At 42.9% G+C, this 19,328-nt stretch overlaps 1 protein-coding gene across 2 annotated transcripts in view; it reads right to left on the reverse strand.

Annotated features, from left to right (window-relative positions):
- Positions 1-4,447: 4,447 nt before the first annotated feature.
- Positions 4,448-19,328, reverse strand: part of ece2b (endothelin converting enzyme 2b) — a 64,122-nt gene continuing 49,241 nt past the window's right edge. Inside the window, exons 7-19 of one of the 2 annotated variants that reach the window (XM_033630993.2) lie at positions 19,240-19,305; positions 18,918-19,106; positions 15,176-15,318; positions 14,968-15,082; positions 11,563-11,673; positions 11,359-11,457; positions 11,204-11,281; positions 10,974-11,077; positions 10,715-10,825; positions 10,301-10,368; positions 6,963-7,153; positions 6,773-6,868; positions 4,448-6,026 (exon numbers count right to left, since the gene is read on the reverse strand). In XM_033630993.2, the coding sequence (XP_033486884.2) occupies positions 5,850-6,026; positions 6,773-6,868; positions 6,963-7,153; positions 10,301-10,368; positions 10,715-10,825; positions 10,974-11,077; positions 11,204-11,281; positions 11,359-11,457; positions 11,563-11,673; positions 14,968-15,082; positions 15,176-15,318; positions 18,918-19,106; positions 19,240-19,305 (1,548 nt within the window). In that variant the 3' untranslated portion in view covers positions 4,448-5,849. Of the gene's footprint in view, positions 6,027-6,772; positions 6,869-6,962; positions 7,154-10,300; positions 10,369-10,714; positions 10,826-10,973; positions 11,078-11,203; positions 11,282-11,358; positions 11,458-11,562; positions 11,677-14,967; positions 15,083-15,175; positions 15,319-18,917; positions 19,107-19,239; positions 19,306-19,328 lie in introns of both variants that reach the window. The other variant, XM_078167416.1, reaches the window with a different exon arrangement.

Here is a 19,328-nt window from a genome sequence, read left to right on the forward strand (position 1 = left end):
GATTATGTTCACCCAGTTTCATGCAGATCGCTCAAACTTCCTAGGAAGAGATCCATTTGAAGTGTTTTTCAAAACATTCAAAATGGCGGACAATCTATATAAGCGGAAGTTATGGGTTCTTGAGGCAAATGTGTTCCTCATGAGGAGAGGCGTCTCTGTGCAAAGTTTCATGTCTCTACCACATACGGGGCATGAGATATGCCCATTCAAAGTTTGACATTTCAATGGGTTGCTATAGCGCCCCCCTTTGGCCAATTGATGTAATATTGCTTCATTGGCATCCTCCCATGACCCTCTACCACTGTGCCAAATTTCACATGGATTGACCAAGTCAGTGAGGAGAAAAACCTGGAACACACACACACACACACACACACACACACACACACACAGTTTTCCTCATTATATAGGAAGATGTCTGGAATTGAACCCAACCTGCCTGATCTGTCTCCAACATTCACTTTACGTATGTAATGCAAGAAAAAAAATCCAGCTGTAAAGTGTCTTCTGAAAATAAACTTACAGTCTCTGCTTGTTGGACACAAACACTTTTTCACAATAAACGTACGTCAGTAAAACACCTCGTATTTACTTTTATTTCATGTGCAACAAACTTAGATGGAAAAAAGCATCATGGTTTGGCTCAACATTCATACAGGAAGTGAACAGCAGGCTCCTGGGTGAAAGTCTGGTGTTGTTGGATCCATCCACCTCACCTCCTGCTCGCCTCACTTACCAGCTCCTGAACTTACATTCTCATCCGGCAGGGTTTCAAACTGACACCGTCCGGTGGCGTTATTAGCTGTCGTGACATACTGCCACAAGAGGATGCCTGTTTCTTGTCAGGGTTTGTGTGGTAATCAATGACCATGTGGCAATATTTGATGACTTCTGAATGAGAACAGGTTGGTCTGAACGTGTTTTAAAAGCATTTCAGTGACTGATCTGAGATAAAGCCACTGAACGCTGTCGGGCCAAAGATCTAAATACATGACTACAATGTAAATCTGCTGTGAAAAACAAAGAGACACGACACATGACACTAACCCCCAAATTCCACCAGATGCGTGTTGGTTGCGTCTGCGCTCAGTGATTGTCAGCAGTGCTATCCTTCGTGTGCTGAGCTGTACTGTCCAAACAATCTGATTGGCTGCAGAGGCTGACAGTTTGAACAACAACGTCTGATTGGATAGAAGCCCCTCGCATCACAGATGACATCATCAGATGGTAGTATTGTACCTATTACTGTGGTCACTGGTTAGTTCTGTACTTTAACTTCAGTAAAAGTAACAACAACACATAAAACAAAAGCTGCATCAGAAGTAAACTAGAATCACTGCCTCGCTGTTGCTCTGCCTCCACGAACCCGTCAAGTTGCAGTTTACGTCCATGTCTGTACAGACTCACATGTTGCCATGACAGCAGACAATGCTTCAAATATGGATGGATGTGTCTGAACCCATTAGTAGCACCATGGACAGTTTGTAATAGTTACGGGCAAAAACGTGTTTTGTTAAGTCACAGTAACTTTGACCTTTGACCTTCAGCCACCAAAATCCAATGAGGTCATCATCAAGTTTAATTGGGTGTTTGTGCCAAATTTGAGGAAATACCTTCAAGGTGTTCTTGATATATGGTGATCATGTGTATGAGAAGGATGCAAGGTCGCAGTGACCTTCAACGGACAAATTCTAATCACTCCATTGTTGAGTCCAAGTAGAGGTTTGTGCCAAATCTGAATTCCCTTGAGGCGTTGTTGAGAGACTGTGTTCACAAGAATAGGACGGACAGACAGACGGACCAAAGTTCATTGTTAAGTCCAAGTCAACATTTGTGCTAAATTTGAAAAAAATATTTCTCAAGGTGGTTTTGAGATACTGCATTGACGAGAATGAGACAGACAAGGTCACAATTAGTTTTGACCACCAACGTCTAATCAGTATATTCTTGAGTCCAAGTGGACATTTGTACCAAATTTGAGGAAACTACCTCAAGGCCTTCTTGAGATATTACTTTCATGAGAATAAGATGGACACAAGGTCACAGTGACCTTGACCTTTGACCACCAAATCCTAATCAACTCATTGCTGAGTCCAAGTGAAACTTGGAAAAATCCCTCAACGTGTTCTTTGGATGGATGTCATGTTCACAAGAATGAGACAGACGAGGTCACAATGACCTTGACCTTTGACCACTTGAGTGGACGTTTGTGCCAAATTTGTACTCCCTCAAGGTGTTCTTTAGGGAATATAAATATAACCTCTGTAATTTTAAGTTGTTTTTTTACACTGTAAATGAGATGACACTTGTGTATTATGGGATGTTGAGTGTGTAGAATTTATAACGAGAGCACGACCGTGAGTTTAATTGTATTCAGTGTTTATTATGTTTGTTTTACACAGCGCTCTGATTGGACGAGCAGAGCGGCGACGCCTCCTTCAGGACACAGACAGAGTTTCAACAAGCTGCTTTTATTCTACATCAGAACTACTGTACACACACACACACACACACACACACACACACACACACTTTGATACTTCTATATTTGTGAGGACCCTCCATGAACCTTTGATCTGGTCCTCACAAACATAGACAAACAACACACACACACACACACAGAAACGTCTTTGGCAGGAAGCAGCCTCTTCTTCTGCTGAACAAACGACGACAAACACAAAGGAGCTGCACGGGCATCGGACAGTGATGTCATCAGGAAGCGAAGCGCGCGCGCACACACACACACACACACACACACACACACACACAGATAGACAGTGTACAGTGTGTAGTGTTGTCACTTTAAAATCTGAATACTCTGAGTCCAGGTGAACAGCTCCACCTGCTGTCACATGCAGGTACCTGCACTCAACAAACAGCAACACAAAGGAATTGTGGGTAATGACGCTGAGGTAACATGTCTTGAAACTAATGTTTTCAAACTGATGAAGTTTTAATTGTGATGTAACTGAAACATGTTTACACGTATGATACTTCATCTTCACTAAATACTATATCTTATATATGTCATCTGTTTTAATCATCATATAGTGTTTTTATAACCAGCTGTTGTCTCTCGACGCTCTGACATCACAGGAAGTCCTGTTCAGAGTCAAACTGATAAAACAAACATTTCTGAAGTTAAGTCAGAAAAATAAAAAACAAAACAGGAGTTTAAACTACTTCACTTAAACTTCACTCACTGCACGGGATAAAACCAGAACCCGTCAAACCCCCACGCTCATTTTAGTCTCTGAACGCCCCATGTTTATTTTGTTCCCGAACACCAGACATTCATGTAGGTTCCTGAAAACTCCACAACTGTTTGAACTCCCTGAAAATCCCACACTCGTTTTTGCTCCTGAACATCCCACACTGGCCTCACACTCTTAATTCCCAGACACTCACAACTGTCCTGGATGCAAATCCTAGGATAGCAAAGGAATGAGCCGCCCTACTCCTCCTCTGATTGGCTCATGCTTGTTGCCTTTGTTTTTTGGATTGGTTAGGTTTTGGATAAGAATGTCAGTGTAAGCCAATCAGAGGCTTCACTACCCTTGGATTCAGAAATCTGCCTCCTGGACACACATTGAAAGCCCCACACTTGGTTTTGAGTCTTGAATGCCCCACACATCTTTTTAATTCCTGGACATCCTACGCTTGTTTTAATTCTTGAATGCCCCATGCTCATTTTTTCTTGATGCCCCACATTAATTTAAGTTCCTGAGCGCCCTGTTATCCATTCAGTCCCTGAACGCCCCGGGCCCAGTCTGACAATAGAAGGAGTTTTATGCTGGAAGGTTTTAAAGACTCGTGTGACTGATCTGTGACGTCAGACGGTAAAATTAAGACGTCCGATGGGACTTTTATCACGAGGCGTCAGAGCTCGACAAACAGCTGATAACTTTATTTTTTAAGGCGTCCATTTTTAATTTTTAAGGCAATATTCCAAAGTCAGTTTTATAATGGAGTCTAATTTTTAAGGCGTTTGTTTTTCAATCAGTTCTGATTCATTAACTCTGTTTGGGTTACCATGACAACACTAGCATGGCGGTTAGTGGTTAAACATGCAGAGTGGTTAAAGTACACAGAACGACAGACTGAACAGCATTTTCACTGTGAGACATAATCTCTTCATTTCCACCTTAAAACTGCAAATAATAATGATTCAATTAAGGATAAAGGGGAAAAAATAGTTTCTTAATTTACCTTAAAATGGCCTTAATTATTCAGGTAAGGTAAAAGTTCAGGGATGATTTAGTGCCATTTCTTACAGTTGACACATTTGAACTATCCCGCTAATTAACACAGGATTTGGGGTGAACCCCTGAATTTGCACCAACATTTAAAAATTTAGGTCCCTTAAGGTGCAAATTAAGGGGTACGTTATGGCACAGACCTTGCTCATGAATACAGCTGCAATTAAGATATTTTAAAGACATTTTAAGGGGTTAATAATAATGAATGCACTGTAATATATTTAGGTGAAGATGTTAAATTAAGAATTAATTAATGGGTTTTTTGTTATTTCTAATTTTTAAGGCGTTTTTCTGAAAATAAGGCAGCACTTCAAATTCAGTGTTTTAGTAATCCTAATTAAGGCGTTTGTTGTGATGTCACCAAACGACACTGAACTCCACAGTTTGTAATTCGGTTACCATGACAACACCAGCATGGCATTTAGTGGTTACAGAGCGCTGACATGTAGAGTGGTTTACAGTTTGACGAGACAGCTGACTGAACACGTTACATCACCGACATGATCCCTTCATTTTTACTTGAAAGTCCACAAATTCACCCTTTAATACTGAAGTAATTAAGGTAATTTTAATGGGATGTTAAGGTGGAATTAATGGATTGTAAAATAGATTATCTGCATGGGTTAAGAGCATTAATACCATTTTTAGACTTAAACAAAAAGCCCTTAAGATTTTTTTTTACCAAATAACATAAAAGCCATTCCTTAATTTCTACCTTAAAATGTCCCTTAATTTTTCAACTAAAGTTGAAGGTCCAAGACAGTTTTATGTTATTTGATAAAAATTTAAGGTGTTTTTACTCTGAAACCATGAAAATGATCAATTTTTCCCAAATTTAATTTGAACCCTAAAAAATTTCACCTTAAAAGGCTCTTAATTGAAAAATTAATCAGACGATTTGCACGCGCACACACACACACACACACACACACACCCACACACACACGCACACGGCCATGACTGATGATGTAACAGTTCAACTTTGTATGAGGTCATCACAGTGATGTCATCAGAGAGAGTTACAGAGCGCTTTCATACAACAGTCAACACGCACGCACACACACACACACACACACGCACGCATGCACACACACACACACGCACGCACGCAGGCACACACACACACACACACACACACACCCAACGAACCAAAGCCCATTAATAATAATAATGATCAATAACGGCAATAAAGCAGAAATCAGCAACATCGTTGTCCCATGTGGCTTCACCCCCATCTTCATCTTGGTCAGTCCTTCGTGTCTCGGTGTGAAGTCCACTGAGTCCGATTAGTTTCCAGACAGGAAGTCAGTCTGATCGTCTCTAATTAACAGATTGATATTAACGGTATGAAACTGAAGATACACCTGCAGCGCCCCGAATGAAACCTGATAACCTCCTGATCAACTCCTCTAATTAAGACACTAACCAGCCGGCTAATTCAGAAACTCACCTGTCGATTAACAATCTGACTTGTTAACGTACTAAATATGTTTTTCTACGTTTCTGACCTAACAAACCGACCTGTTCATTAACAGACTGACCTAATTAACCCTGACCCTCCTCTGACCCCCGTCCTCGTCAGCAGTCCGTCTACCACACCTCGCAGCGCCTCCCGGTGTTCATCGGCGTTCCTACAGGACAGTTGAAGTGGCGGCTGAAATCTGGAGAGTTGGCGAGTGTGCCGATGACTCTGTATCGGGGGGGACTGTGGGGGTCGGTCACCAGGCCCTCGTGAGCGCTCTCCGGTGTTCGGACTGAACACCACACCTGAAAACAAAAGCAAAAAAAAGTTGTTCCTCTGATGAACGTCCACTTCGTTCCTTTCTCTCTTTACTCTGACATGGTGTTCATGCTGTTTCCTGGTTGGGTTGGGAGGTTATTCAGCTCTAACCAATCAGCAGGGACTGATGTTTTCAATCGACACCGACGAGAGGCTCGGGCAGCATCACGGTTTGTTTTGTTAATGAAGTAAAAAAAACGGTTTGACTGACTTCATTGAATGGTCAGTACAGGATAACCTAACCCTTTGCCATCTTTACTATTGACGGTAACTTTAAATAAAGCTACATTCAATATCAACCAAAGAACACACTCCTCATTGTAGAGGAGTGTCTACAGGGACTGCATTTCAGTGTGATTCTAACTGATGTGTGAAGTGTGTAAGCTACGTCTCATATTAATGGATTCGATGCAGGTCGATGGAAAGCGGAGCTTTAAAGAGAAGTTCTGTAGAAAACACCTGCGTGGCCTTTAACTACAACCAAATTAAACACTTTTATATTTAAAATGACGTCTGAAGAACAGAATTAATCCAGATGGCTGAATACCTCATCAGTCTGGTGCAGAATTCAGTGGCAGCAGGTAAAAATAAATCACAGTGTCATCAGCGTATAACTTGACATCAGGACAAGCAGAGCGTTGGTCATCAATAGAAACAGACGTGGTCCCAGTATAGAGCCTTGTTCCATGCTGTTCTGTTAAGAGGGTAACAGAGGTGTTATTGTTTGTCTCACCTGAGCAAATCCCACAAAGAAGAGCTGGTCATTTGTCAGGTTGACAGCAGGAAGCCTCTTCTCGTCTCCGTTCCTTTGGACCCACGACCGATAGGCCTGATGAAATAACATCAATTTAGTCATCACTACATGAGAAACATATGGCAGGGTGTGGTATGGTTCAGTACATTTGTTTCATTTTGTTACTAACATGGTAGGCGGCCTTCAGTCCTCCATTGTCAGCAATATTTTCTCCGAGCGTCTGTTTTCCGTTGACATGTTCTCCGTTGACGGTGTAGTGGTTGTACTGATCCATCATGCACTCTGTTCTCTGACGAAACGCGTCCACTGATGAGTTCTGCCACCACGGCCTTAAGTTACCTTCTTTATCGTATTCACGACCTGACAGCAGGAAGGAGGACATGAACACTCAGATGAGTTTAATGTTTATTGTTCCTTTCCCTTCACTCTGTCATGACAATCTATTGATGCTTTCACTGTCATTTACACTTCAGGGCAAATATGACTGATGTGTGTGGTACTAACAAACACTGAAGTGTCTGTGAGACAAACATCCAACAGATAAAATCCAAAGAACTTAACTTCAGGTTCAGGACACAATGTAGGGTCATTTTTGACACTGTTGTTCTAAATGACTTATTATTGATACAAATAAATATATTAGATTTGAATTTTTCATTGTTTCACACAGACAGAGTTCCCTTTGAGAACAACCTCCTAACACTTCTTTTAAAAATCTCAACAATCACCCAAAAACCTCAGAAACACCAACTAACATCAATTCAGTGACACCTTAACAACCAACCCTGACACAAACTGGTTTGGTTTCACACCAAATTTCCAAGAGTGCATCATGTCTGTGAGGTAGTATGACGGACTAGAGATGTACCTGAATCTTTTTATTCATTCATTCATTTTCTGCAATTGCTTATCCAGTTAAGGGTCGCGGGGGGGTGGAGCCAATCCCAGCTGACATTGGGCGAAAGGTGGGGTTCACCCTGGAAAGTGATCCCTATATTCAGAATATTTCCCCCACTGAGTCAGCAGACAGCGGACTGAGAGCTGCCCGACAGCCTTATGTGCAGGAGTAGTGAGACAAAAGTCTGATGCAGCAGCTGGATTTATATCAAACCCTCGCAAATTATAGGTTAAAATGAAGCTTAGAACTTGTTGTTTTTTAGGAGCATGTATTCATATCCTCCATTTCAAAAACCCACTTAAAATACGAAGAGAGAGAGAAAAAAAAAAAAAAAAACGACCAAAAAAAATGTATTATCTATTTATTTATGGAGCTGTATTGACCTATTCATGTATTTATATTCAAAATCATTTATATATTTATTTCCTCAGTTATTTACTTCACAGCCATTTTTATTCATTTATGTGTTTATTTTTTATGGAATGGAATGCATTTTAATAATTAAACAGTATTCAATGGGGATGGGGTCCAGAGAGTTCATCGAATTTAGTTTTGTTAAAAATAAAAACTTAAATAGAGTTGGAGAGAGAAACAAGAGACAAGTGTGGAAATATATTTCATAATTAAAACAAGCCATTATTAAATCAACTGAATGCTCTGAAGGCTCATAAATTGCATTGTCAGTAAATATTAGATTAGAAAATACAACAGTCACACGATGTAACAGAGCTTCTGGTTTAAACAACGCCCACTTCCGGTCTTCTATCTGAATACACAGACAAATGTAACCCACATGAAATACAGAGCAACTAATCCTTGTATGTTTAGAGATGTAGTTGCATGTTGCTTCCAGCAGGGAGCGTACGACGCTGTGTGCCTGAGGTGGTGGAGAGTGTTACATATGGTTCCCACCTGTGCATGACATCAAACGTCCTGAACATGTCCTGTATAGATGCAACAGGCAGACACAGCAAGTTGTGTTAAGCACCACAAAATGATCTTAAACCTGATAATTCAATCAGCCCAGTGCTGATCAGCTGCTCCTCTATCAGACTAGGAGCTGTGAGCGTGGAGGAGATGATAACCTCTGTCCCCTTATTAATGTCTTCAGAACTCTGGCTGTTTTTTTTTAAACTACCAGATTTACAGATGAACTCGGCGATGGCGAGCCCAGCCCAGCAACGCTGTGGACGGTTGTGGATGTGGAGTGGCCTACCTGCTCACAGAGGACGTCAGATTCGCTCGACTTGTTCACTCTGATTCCAGATAAGGACGCAGACACTCATAACTCATCCGGAATCGTAGCAGGAAACAACGCTGAACACACTTCACGACACCAGGAAGTGAACTTTTGAAACTCTGGAAACTAAAAACTCTCAAATTGAAGGAAGTTGAGTCCAATGTGAAGAGACGTATTCTTTTGTTTATTGTCTTTAAAACAGCTCTTCTTTGTTATTTTCCACACAAACCACAGCACTGTGAATGTTTCTGTTACTGGAGGAGGGCAATCAAAATTGTCAACTGTTCAACACAATACCATCTCCCTTTGCAGGTTCTTTAAGGTTTATTACTTCTATCAGACCTAGATAGATGTTACTGTCTCTCCTACCCCACCCAGTTAGGACTAGAGGTGCCAAACATACAGATACAGACACAGATAATGATGTCTCTCTACAACAGACTCTGAGTGTTAACACTGAACCTTCCAACCTGGTATACTCGCTGCTATTTCCTGACAGGCTTCTGATTTTTTCTACCCAACTCCAAGACGGAAGGATCAGAGAACAGTGAATGTTTCCTTCACTTATTGACCACCTGTTGTAAATAAGTGCCACTGAAAGCATTTTGGAGATCAATGTATTCGGAGGTCTATTTAAAATGAGGCTGCGTTCACACCTGCCCTGTTTGGTTCGGTTCAGTCAAACTCCAGTGTGTTTGCCCCCTCAGTGCGGTTCATTTGTGCAGGTGTGAACACACCAAAACAACCGGACTGAGACCTTCTTGAAGAGGTGGTCTCAGTCCGGTTCCAAAGGAACTCTGGTGCGGTTGGTTTGTGGTGAGAAGGTGTCCCGACCTGGATGTGAAGCAACTGCAGTCACATGACACATTGTTTGGGTTAAACATGAGCATGTTACAGTCCTGGAGGATTATTAATGTGCACCTCCTCCTGTACTGCCTTAATATGCACATTCAGCACATCCAATGCATCAAAACATTGTTTTCTAGTTGGAGCCGCGCCTCGTTTTCAAACTGTATGGTTTGACTAAAATGAACAATGACAGCAATATAGTCCACGATGAGCAGCGCTAAAATCAACCTGCGTAGTTGTCCCTCCATTGTGACATTAGAAAGTGTCACATTTATCTTGCAAGTGTACTCTTCTTCAACGTTTGCTTTACTTCCTGGATTTTTCACACATGGAAATTCTGACCAATCAAGAGCAGCTTTCTCACACAAGGCATTTGATCTGGTCCTCTTGTAAATGCTGCCGTGAGAACACGAACCAACTCTAGGCAATTATACAACTTTGGAACAACATGAGTCCCTGATTCAGACCAGAGGAGACCACTCTAGGGCTGACAGCAGCCTGAAATAAACTTTGGACTCACCCTGATCATCGAAGGCGTGCGTGAGCTCGTGACCCATCACCACCCCGATCCCGCCAAAGTTTAACGCCCTGAAAACACAAAAAGATATTTTCAAAGTTTCTCAGGAGATTCAAAGAGTCCAGAAACCACAGACCAACGGTCTAAAGTCCCGTCAGCGCCTCCTTCAAACAACATCCTGATGATCAGATATTAGTGGAGCTAACACTCGTCCTGTGGGTGGCGCTAGAGGACTTGTTGTTTATATATCTGACTGTCTGTAACAAATTCAGCTTCTCATGTCGGGACATCTCACAGTAAGTGATTATTATTTTACAGGTGTAATGAGTCATGTCCACCTGTCTGTCAACGGCTGACAGACAGGTGGACACACACACACACACACACACACACAGGTAGATATGGAGGTAAACAGACTTGGGGTGGTCGTGGGCGTAGAAAGGAGCTTGGAGGATCCCGGCAGGGAAGACGATGCCGTTCTTAGTGGGCATGTAGTAGGCGTTAACTGTAGGAGGAGTCATACTCCACCTGAGAGGAGGAGAGGAAACAAGGAGAGGAGGTGAGGAGAGGAGAGGAGTTAAGCTGTGTTCCTACTCATTGGTCATAAGGACAGAAGACGTTTTGTGAACCCCTGATGTGTGTGTTCGTGTGTATTACTGGTCTTCATCATTATTACTGGTCTTTGTTGGGAGTCTTCCTCAGCTGGTCGGCCATCACTCGCGCTGAGAAGTTGTAGAAGTTGAGCATGTTCTGGAAGAAGCTGTCGTCTGACACTTCATACTGAAACACAACACGTTAGAAGGTGTTGATCAGAGCAGCAGGGGGCAGCAGAGCGCCGCCTTGTGGTGTCACACTGAAATACAAACAACCTCTGGAATAAAATACAAGATGACAGCTGTCACTCACCCCGTCATAAACATCGTCCAACTCTTTGGGGTCCAGGATGAATTCTGGGAAGCCGATCATATCGTAGATCGCGTCTGCCTAACAAGCGACAAACAGAAACAGTTAAACCAATCAGCACCCTTCACCTCCACCTGTCGGTCCGCCCGCCTGCGTACCTTGTCTTTAGCAGCCTGTCTCGTTTGGTCGTCCATCCAGCTGAGTCGGTCCAGAGCTTCTTTGAAGGCTGAGCGGATCTCGTTAATCATCTCCTCGGCCTGAGAGAGACAGAGAGACGGAGATGAACTGATCAGACCTGTCTCTGCTGTAGAGACAACATCATGTCCACGACGTCTTCAGGTGTGAACGGTGCTGTGACTCACGATCTCTTTGCTGTGTTTGTCGAAGGTTGCTTTAACGAAGAGCGCTCCCAAGGCAAAGCCCAGAGTGTCATCAGTGTTCCCAATACACGTCTGCCAGCGGGGGGTGCAGGACTGCGACAAAACACAACCAGTTAGAGCCACATAGGACCAGTTGCAGAACCATCAGAACCAATTACAGACAGCTGGAAGCAGTTTTCCCAAAGGTACCTGAACAGTTTGAGACTTCACAACCAGTTTGAGCCACACAGCAAAACCAGTTTCTAATGGCTCATTTATTAGCCTGGCTTACTGGGGTCCACTCGGTTTCGGTACCGTTCACATTTGACCTGATACTGGGACCATCTCTGGTGCCTGGAATTTTGTACCAGATCCCAACAGTCCTTGTTTTCGGTACTTTCTCTGTAGCTGCAGGGGTGACGTAGAAGACTAGTAAAGAAAACAAACCAGATGCCAAAACTGAAGCGTCAATCTCCTGCGATAGTTTTGGCTGGCTGGGAGGCCGACGGTGCAGCCTTGGAGTGTCGTGGCTGGCTTCAGGCTTTGGGGTGCTTCACAGCACTTCCTCCTCGTCTGAACCCGGCGTTCTCACCTCGAGGTGCACTCAGGTGCCGACATCCAGCCTCGATGGATTTAACGTGAATTGGGCCTCTGCAGTGCTGATGTAATTTGGACAGAGTTCGGTGCCCAACCCTCGGGTCCACAGCCAGGTAAAACCATCTTAAATCCACAGTAACCAATGAAAGCCCAGCACTCTCAATTAAAACCACATACTTCCCATTATAACCAGTTAGAGTCCATCACATCTACAGCTCCAGCAGGCCAGGACCAGTTAGAGTCAGTTACACACCAGTTAGACCAAATCCAGTTTCCCTGTTACCTGTTAGAGCGAGTTAGAGGTGTCCAAACACATAAAGCCCTCTTACATCCCAGTGAGAACACCTCAGAGTGGTTCCAGTTAGAGCCCAGTAAAACCAGTTAGAAGAGCAAAGATACAGGCCAGTAGAACCAGTCTGAGCTGCATCAGTTCCACCAACAGGACCAAGACTCTGAGAGGATTACTGACCATAGTTACTGTAGTCATAGTATCATTACAAGTACTTCTACCTGCTGTAATCAAAGAAACACACTGGGTCAGTCACAGCACCAGTAACACTGGCACTATCTGTAGTTTTTACACCAGTAACAATAAAGTTACAGTCACAGCAGTGATAGCAGTGAGAGTAGAAGTTCTTGTACTTGCCATAGTAATAGTATTATTATCTGTAGTATTGGCACTAACAATAGAAACAGTAGTAGTTATCCACCTTACTCCTAGCCCCCATGATGCCTTGCATGAATTATGGGCGTGACTTCCGGCGCTGAACTGAAACTGGCGTGGTAACGGTATGCTAATGATTTGCTAATCCCCTTTCTTGGAGCGATTGGGAAATAAAACATGTTACATCTCTGATGGGATGTTAGCATGTTAGCTCTGTCATCTCTGACGGCTGCCTCAGAGCATGCTCGTCTTCCTTGAAACCATCGGCTGTGTTAACGTGTTGTTAAATATGAGTTTGAACTACCTCACAGTAAACATCTGCTCCTTCTACAAGATCTTGTATGATTTCCCACGACTCATAAACACACACTAACTCGTTCAATGAGCATTTAATATAATACTGTATTAATCTTATCTCCATGTAAAGAGAATAAAGCTGATGTTTCCCAGCTGATGATGATCATCTGCCTTAAAGGGAAATTTTGGTTTATTTCAACCTGTCTCCTATCGTCCTAAATTTGTTTCAAGTGACTAGTGACATAAAAATAATAGTTAGCATGTTAGCCGTTAGCCTAGATACAGCCGGGGCGCATAGTAGCGTCAGACCTGTTAAAACGTAAGTGAACGGGCAACCTTCAAGTGCAAAGTTAGTCCACTAAACAAGCTTTTTTCGGCCGGGCTTTGGAAAGCGGAGCTAGATGGTAAACAAACATGGCAGCACACCGGTAAGGTAAGACAACACGTTTACATGTCGTTTTCTATATGTTCTCTGACATTTATCCTAACGATATGAGGCGGTCTTTGTGGAAAAAAAGCTTGTTTAGTGGACTAACTTTGCACTTGAAGGTTGCCCGTTCACTTACCGAAATTTCCCTTTAACACTGCAGTTCAGACATTTTTATAACTGCTGAAGTAATAAGTCAGTTCTGCTGAGTGAAACGTGACGCTGAGTTGAGCAGCAGACTGCAGTCACTTCAGTCACAGAGGTTCAATAAATAACTTTAGGCATTCATTTTATATGATATGAAAGATGTGTGGCAAATCAACATTAAACACAATTCAAGATATGCTGCTGAGTTTATTTTATAACGGGCAATCTCTACCGTCTATATGTAATCTAACAGAGAAATACAGGGACATCATGTGCTGACAGTGAGGGACAGACCTGTCACTCCAGGTGTCATTCTCCTCCACTAATTATGATCTAATACTCTCCAAACTCTTTTGATTTTATTATTTATCATGTCATTCCAAATCATGTGAAAATGCAGAGGATGCATTAGCGTAGGGTGTGCACGAACACACCTGACAAACCACATCCCGTACTGATTCAGGAAGGGAAAGAGCATTTTATTTATTTTTATTTTTTTTAAAGGTATTTTTTGGGCATTTAGCCTTTAATGGACAGAACAGCCAAGTGTGGAGTGGAGAGAGAGAGAGAGAGAGAGAGAGAGAAAGGATGACATGCAGCAAAGGGCCACAGGCTGGAGCTGCTGCAGCAACAGCCTTGTACATGAGGCGCCTGCTCTATCCACTAAGCCACCGACGCCCCAAGAGCATTTTATTTTTCAATACGGACAATCCATTTGAAGGTTACACAGAATGAGTGGTTATCTATTCCTCTCTGTAGGTCCGTGATGAAAACTGTCCTGTTTGTGTTGGGTGCATGTTCAACACTCATGTTGCTGTTGAAGCCAAATATTTCGATCAGTCTGGTTGGTAATGACGTTACAGATGTGGACAGCGCAACAGGTACCAGAGCTCCTCAGGGACATTTTAGAAAACGCAAATTTAATGTTATTAATTTAATGTTAAAACAAAGCAGTGTTTGCTGTATTAAAGGTGAATTACTTCAGAAAAGATCCACTGTTGGTGGTTAGCCACCGAGATTAGTCACTGGAGCAAATCAGAGACAGTCTGTGTGATTAAATAGTTTGCTGCCACTTCCTCTCTCTGTCCGGAAGTTGCACCCATCTTCATTCCTACAGCAGCGGCCTCAGAAATAAGGTGGATAGCAGTACTAACAGTAATATTTGTAGTAGTTAGCATTAACAGTGGTATTATCTGTATTATTGGCAGTAACGATATAAATCTGTGGTGTAAAACAAGTGGCAGTAATAACAGCAGTAGTGTTGCAGTATGAGTACCTTCTTGGTGCCGTAGAGACTCTCCAGCAGTTTGTCCTGAGCGTTCTCAAAGCGTTGGTCCAAACTAGCTACACTCTTCTGAACCAGCGTCCACATCATGTAGTTATTCAGCAGACTGCAGGCAGACAGACAGAAAGACAGCTGGTGAGACAGCTGGTGAGAGACAGGTGAGAGACCTGCTGCCGTCTTTGACTGGACAGTTTCTGACCTGCGCTCCGTCTTGTTGATGAGGTCAGACACCTGCTGCAGGTACTCTCTGGCGTACAGGACGACAGGTTCAGTGTCGTTCAGCTCCAGAGGAGACAGAGAGGACGACAGGTAGTCCAACCAGTCCACGGCCGGAGCCAACAGCTAAAATACCACAGAAGAAGAGATATTAAATTAGAGATACAGATACGCAGATGATTTCTGATGCTGGAAGAAATTACACAATTATATAAATACCTTTCATTTGATCTAATCGTTGCTTTTATCTTATTTTATCCCCGCTGTTTATTTTTACTCTTTTTTTATTTATTTATTTTATTTTTATTTTACAGTTTTTTTCTTTTTTGTTTGTTTATATTTTCTATTTTTCATTGTCATAATTTTCCAGTCTCAAAATCCTGTATGTACACTTGTTTGTGTTCTTCTTTAAATTGACTCGGTGTTATTTCAGTTTTGGGATGCGTGTTTGTACGAAGTTTTCATGTTTTTATTTTATTCATTAGGTTATTTGTCAGGCACCATGCAAAACACAGTGTGACAGGAAGTCTAGCTGAGGATAATCATGGCCTCTCTGCTTCAGAGTGAAAATATAATCATCATCACGACAACATTCTCATATTTGTGACATCATCATTTCAAATTTGATATTGTTTTAGAGCATTGAAAAATGAAAGGCTCTGTCAGCCTCTGTATTATTAATCTAAACTTTGGAAATATTAATGTGATCCTTTACGATACATGGTGTTTATTTTCATTTCTCCACTGAGAGGAAAAACTGATCCCAAAAAGTGAAAACTGGAGGCCGTGCAGAGAGAAGAAGTGCTGAAGTTATTCTCAACAGAAACACGAAATATAACCAGTTTGTTCCTTTGTATAAAACAAAAATGCAAAGTTCTGCAAGTTTTGATCTTTAATGAAATTTAGTTTGAAAGTTAGCGCAAGTGACACAACGAGGCTCATGTCTGGTGTTTCCCAGCAGAGGGCGCTGGAGCCACTTTCAGTCACTCTAACAAACCTTTCTGACCAAATGAAACTATAACTCACTCTGAACACATTGCACTTGCTTTGACTGCTGCTGTTGGACCTTTAATTCTTGATTTGATGTAACTTTAAGACGTTCACTGACTGATTTGCAGCTTTTAGTAATTCAAACCTACAACAGATGCACAGTCTCTGATAGCTGATGTGTTCACACTGAAGCACAACAACACACATCCATCAGTGTTTCTCCTTGTGAGAGGCTGGTTGTCACAGTCAGGAGGAGGAGGAGCTCCAACTCTTCATCATTTTAGAGCCACAAAAAACTGCAGGAAACGTTAACCTGGACAAATAACACTGACTGCACAGAAGGCTTTTCCATTGGCACTTTTGGTACTGAGGCAAACTGCTGCATCTGTTTGCATTTCTATGACCAGTTTTAACGCCCCGAGTTGTGCCGAGTCGAAAGAGAGGACAAAGATGGACCATCTCCTGAGTCAGGTTGCGGTGACATCAGATGTGCTTCATCATCATTATTCAGTGTCAACATTCAGTGACGATTCAGTGGCGTGTCAATCAATTGTCACATGACATCATGCAGACTACAGCTCCTGTGATCCTGTCGGCACCTTAAAGGAAACCATCAGAGGAGTGAAGCGTGCACGGTCAGCGAGCTGCAGAAACTGTGAGAGAAATAATTCAATGTGCCGCTCAAAGGCCACCGTCAACTTTTAAAGGAACAGTGTGTCAGATTTAGCGGTGAGGACCACGGATTACGACCAGCTGAAACTTCTCCTGGTCAGAATTCCTTCAGTGTTCATTGTTCAGGAGCTGAGTTATCCTCAGAGGTCTCTTCCAGACCAGCTGATTTACACCACTCATCTTGGAGGGGCTGCTAACTACAATGGCAGACATGAGCGACAACATGAACATCTCTATCTAGAGTCAGTGTTTGGTTTGTCCGTTCTGGGCTACTGTAGAAACATGGCAGTGCAACATGGTGATCTCTGTAGACGAGGACCTGCTCCCTGTGTAAATATAAAGGTCTCATTCTGGGGGAACAAAAACACAAGGATTGCTATTTTCAGCTGATTATACACTAAAGAAACAGACTGATTATATTCACTTTCTGCCTTTAAATCCCATTCGATCGGACACACTGGAGCTTTAAGGTGAAATACTTTCTCACATCAAGGCATGAGTTGGTGTCATGAATCAGTCAACATACCTTAAAAGTCAAAATTACAACTCTGACTCTTCCATTTATTTTAATCATCCCTCTTAAAAAGTAAAAGTAAAAAAAATTGAAAATTAAAAAGTAGCTGGCCAAGACTTGATCCTTGGGGGACTCCAGAGAGAATTTGCAGTGCAGTGCTGGACTGATGCGGCGAGTCTAGCTGAGTTAATCCAAGCCAGCACGTGTGTATGGAAAAGCCCGTCATAAACCAGCCCATTCTCATTCTGATCTCATCAAATACAGCCGCTTGGTTAGTGATTTCATCGTCAGACACCGACGCCAAAAGCCACCTGTCATGGCGGTTTGATACATCACTGGGCGGCGTCAATTTGAAACGTGGCTGAAAGGCTCCTTTGGAGGTGGCATGATACACCATCAGTCGGCCAGAGGGCACCTGTCGCAGCACTATGATACCTTGCTGGGTGGCGTCAGTTTGAAACACTGCTGGTAACAACGTAATATAAGCAGCTGGAGAGTTCCTGCAGGGCGTCCCAGAACGTCAACAACACGAAGCCAGGACACCTAGAGCGTCTGAGATGAGAGATCTCTGATGAGAACATGTTGACAGTTTGACTCAGGCTGCAGACAGAGGGCGCTGATGGGTCCTCTTTCATTTTACCGCACGGTTAATGGACGTAAACATGAATCAATTAAAGGACTGAGCTGACCTACAGGGGGCGCTCTGCTCTGCTCTGCTCTGCTCTCATCTGACTGATGTCACTTCACCTGACCTCATAAACAACAACGATAAACAATGTCCACCTTTATGATTGAGGACAAACAAACAGGGTGAATCTGCACTGAAGCCTGAGTTCTCCTTCATCTTCATATCAGCTGTGTTTATGTAATAACCTGTTATCTAACCTCCCTCTCTGTCTCTGCCACAGAGATGCAGGCACATAGCAACAGCTCTTGGCAACAGTTGCCATGGTGACCGCAGAAGCATCTGCAACCCTGAAGGACGGAGAGCTGCAGCAGAGAGGGACTGCACTCCACACAATACGCACATCTTTATTACTGCTCTGATGAAGAAGGCTGCGGATGAATCAGTGAACAGTGACGCTGCAGACGCACTAAGACGCATCAGTACATTAAAAAACACACAGTAAAGGTCAAAACCTGGAGCGCAGGTCATACATGTTTAGGTTTACATGTGATCTCCAAAAGCACAAACAGCCGCTCTAATAATGAGTTAATGATACAGAGTCAGTGATAGAAATTAAAAAAACAACAACACATTACCTGTCTCTGTTGTTAGCCTACCTACAAAAAAAAACAGGCTAAACGCTAACATGCTGATGTTTAATGCTGACCAACTTTAGTTGAGCATGTTGGCATGCTAACATTAGCTAATCAGCAGCAAACACACAGTCCAGCTGAGGCTGACGTGACTGTCTTTAGATCTGCAGGTCATAAACACTAAAATGTTGACCTGATGATGGCGCTACGTGAGAAGTCAGAGAATCAACAAAGTGAATGATGAACCATCACAATCCATCCCATAATAGTTGTTGAGACGTGACCTCACCTGGAGTTCAGCAATGGTGACCTTGTGGTAGATCTTCTCCTCGTCTCGCCGTTGGTCCTGCGGGACGGTGATGTTGGCGAGCGCCGTCTCAAACTCCAGAATCTGCTGCATTTGGACCTGTGTGGAGCTCCTCTCGCCCCCGAGCAGCATCCCCAGCTCTACCATGTAGTCCAGGTACGCCGCCAGCACCTGGGATTTAGAAACATGACTGATTTCTTTAATCAAACGTCTGTGCGTTACACAGTCAACACTATGAAGCCTCAAATCATCTAAAGTTAATAAACACAGGCACAACGCTCATCCAAGCTTTGAGGATTCTCACCTTCTCATTGGCTGTCTTGTTGAGGTAATAGTCCCTGGACGGCAAGAAGAGCCCTGATTGGTCCACCTGGGCAGAGATCAACAGGTGTG

This window comes from Epinephelus lanceolatus, chromosome 4 (genome assembly GCF_041903045.1).
Source record: "Epinephelus lanceolatus isolate andai-2023 chromosome 4, ASM4190304v1, whole genome shotgun sequence".
NCBI classification, from domain to species: Eukaryota; Metazoa; Chordata; class Actinopteri; order Perciformes; family Serranidae; genus Epinephelus; species Epinephelus lanceolatus.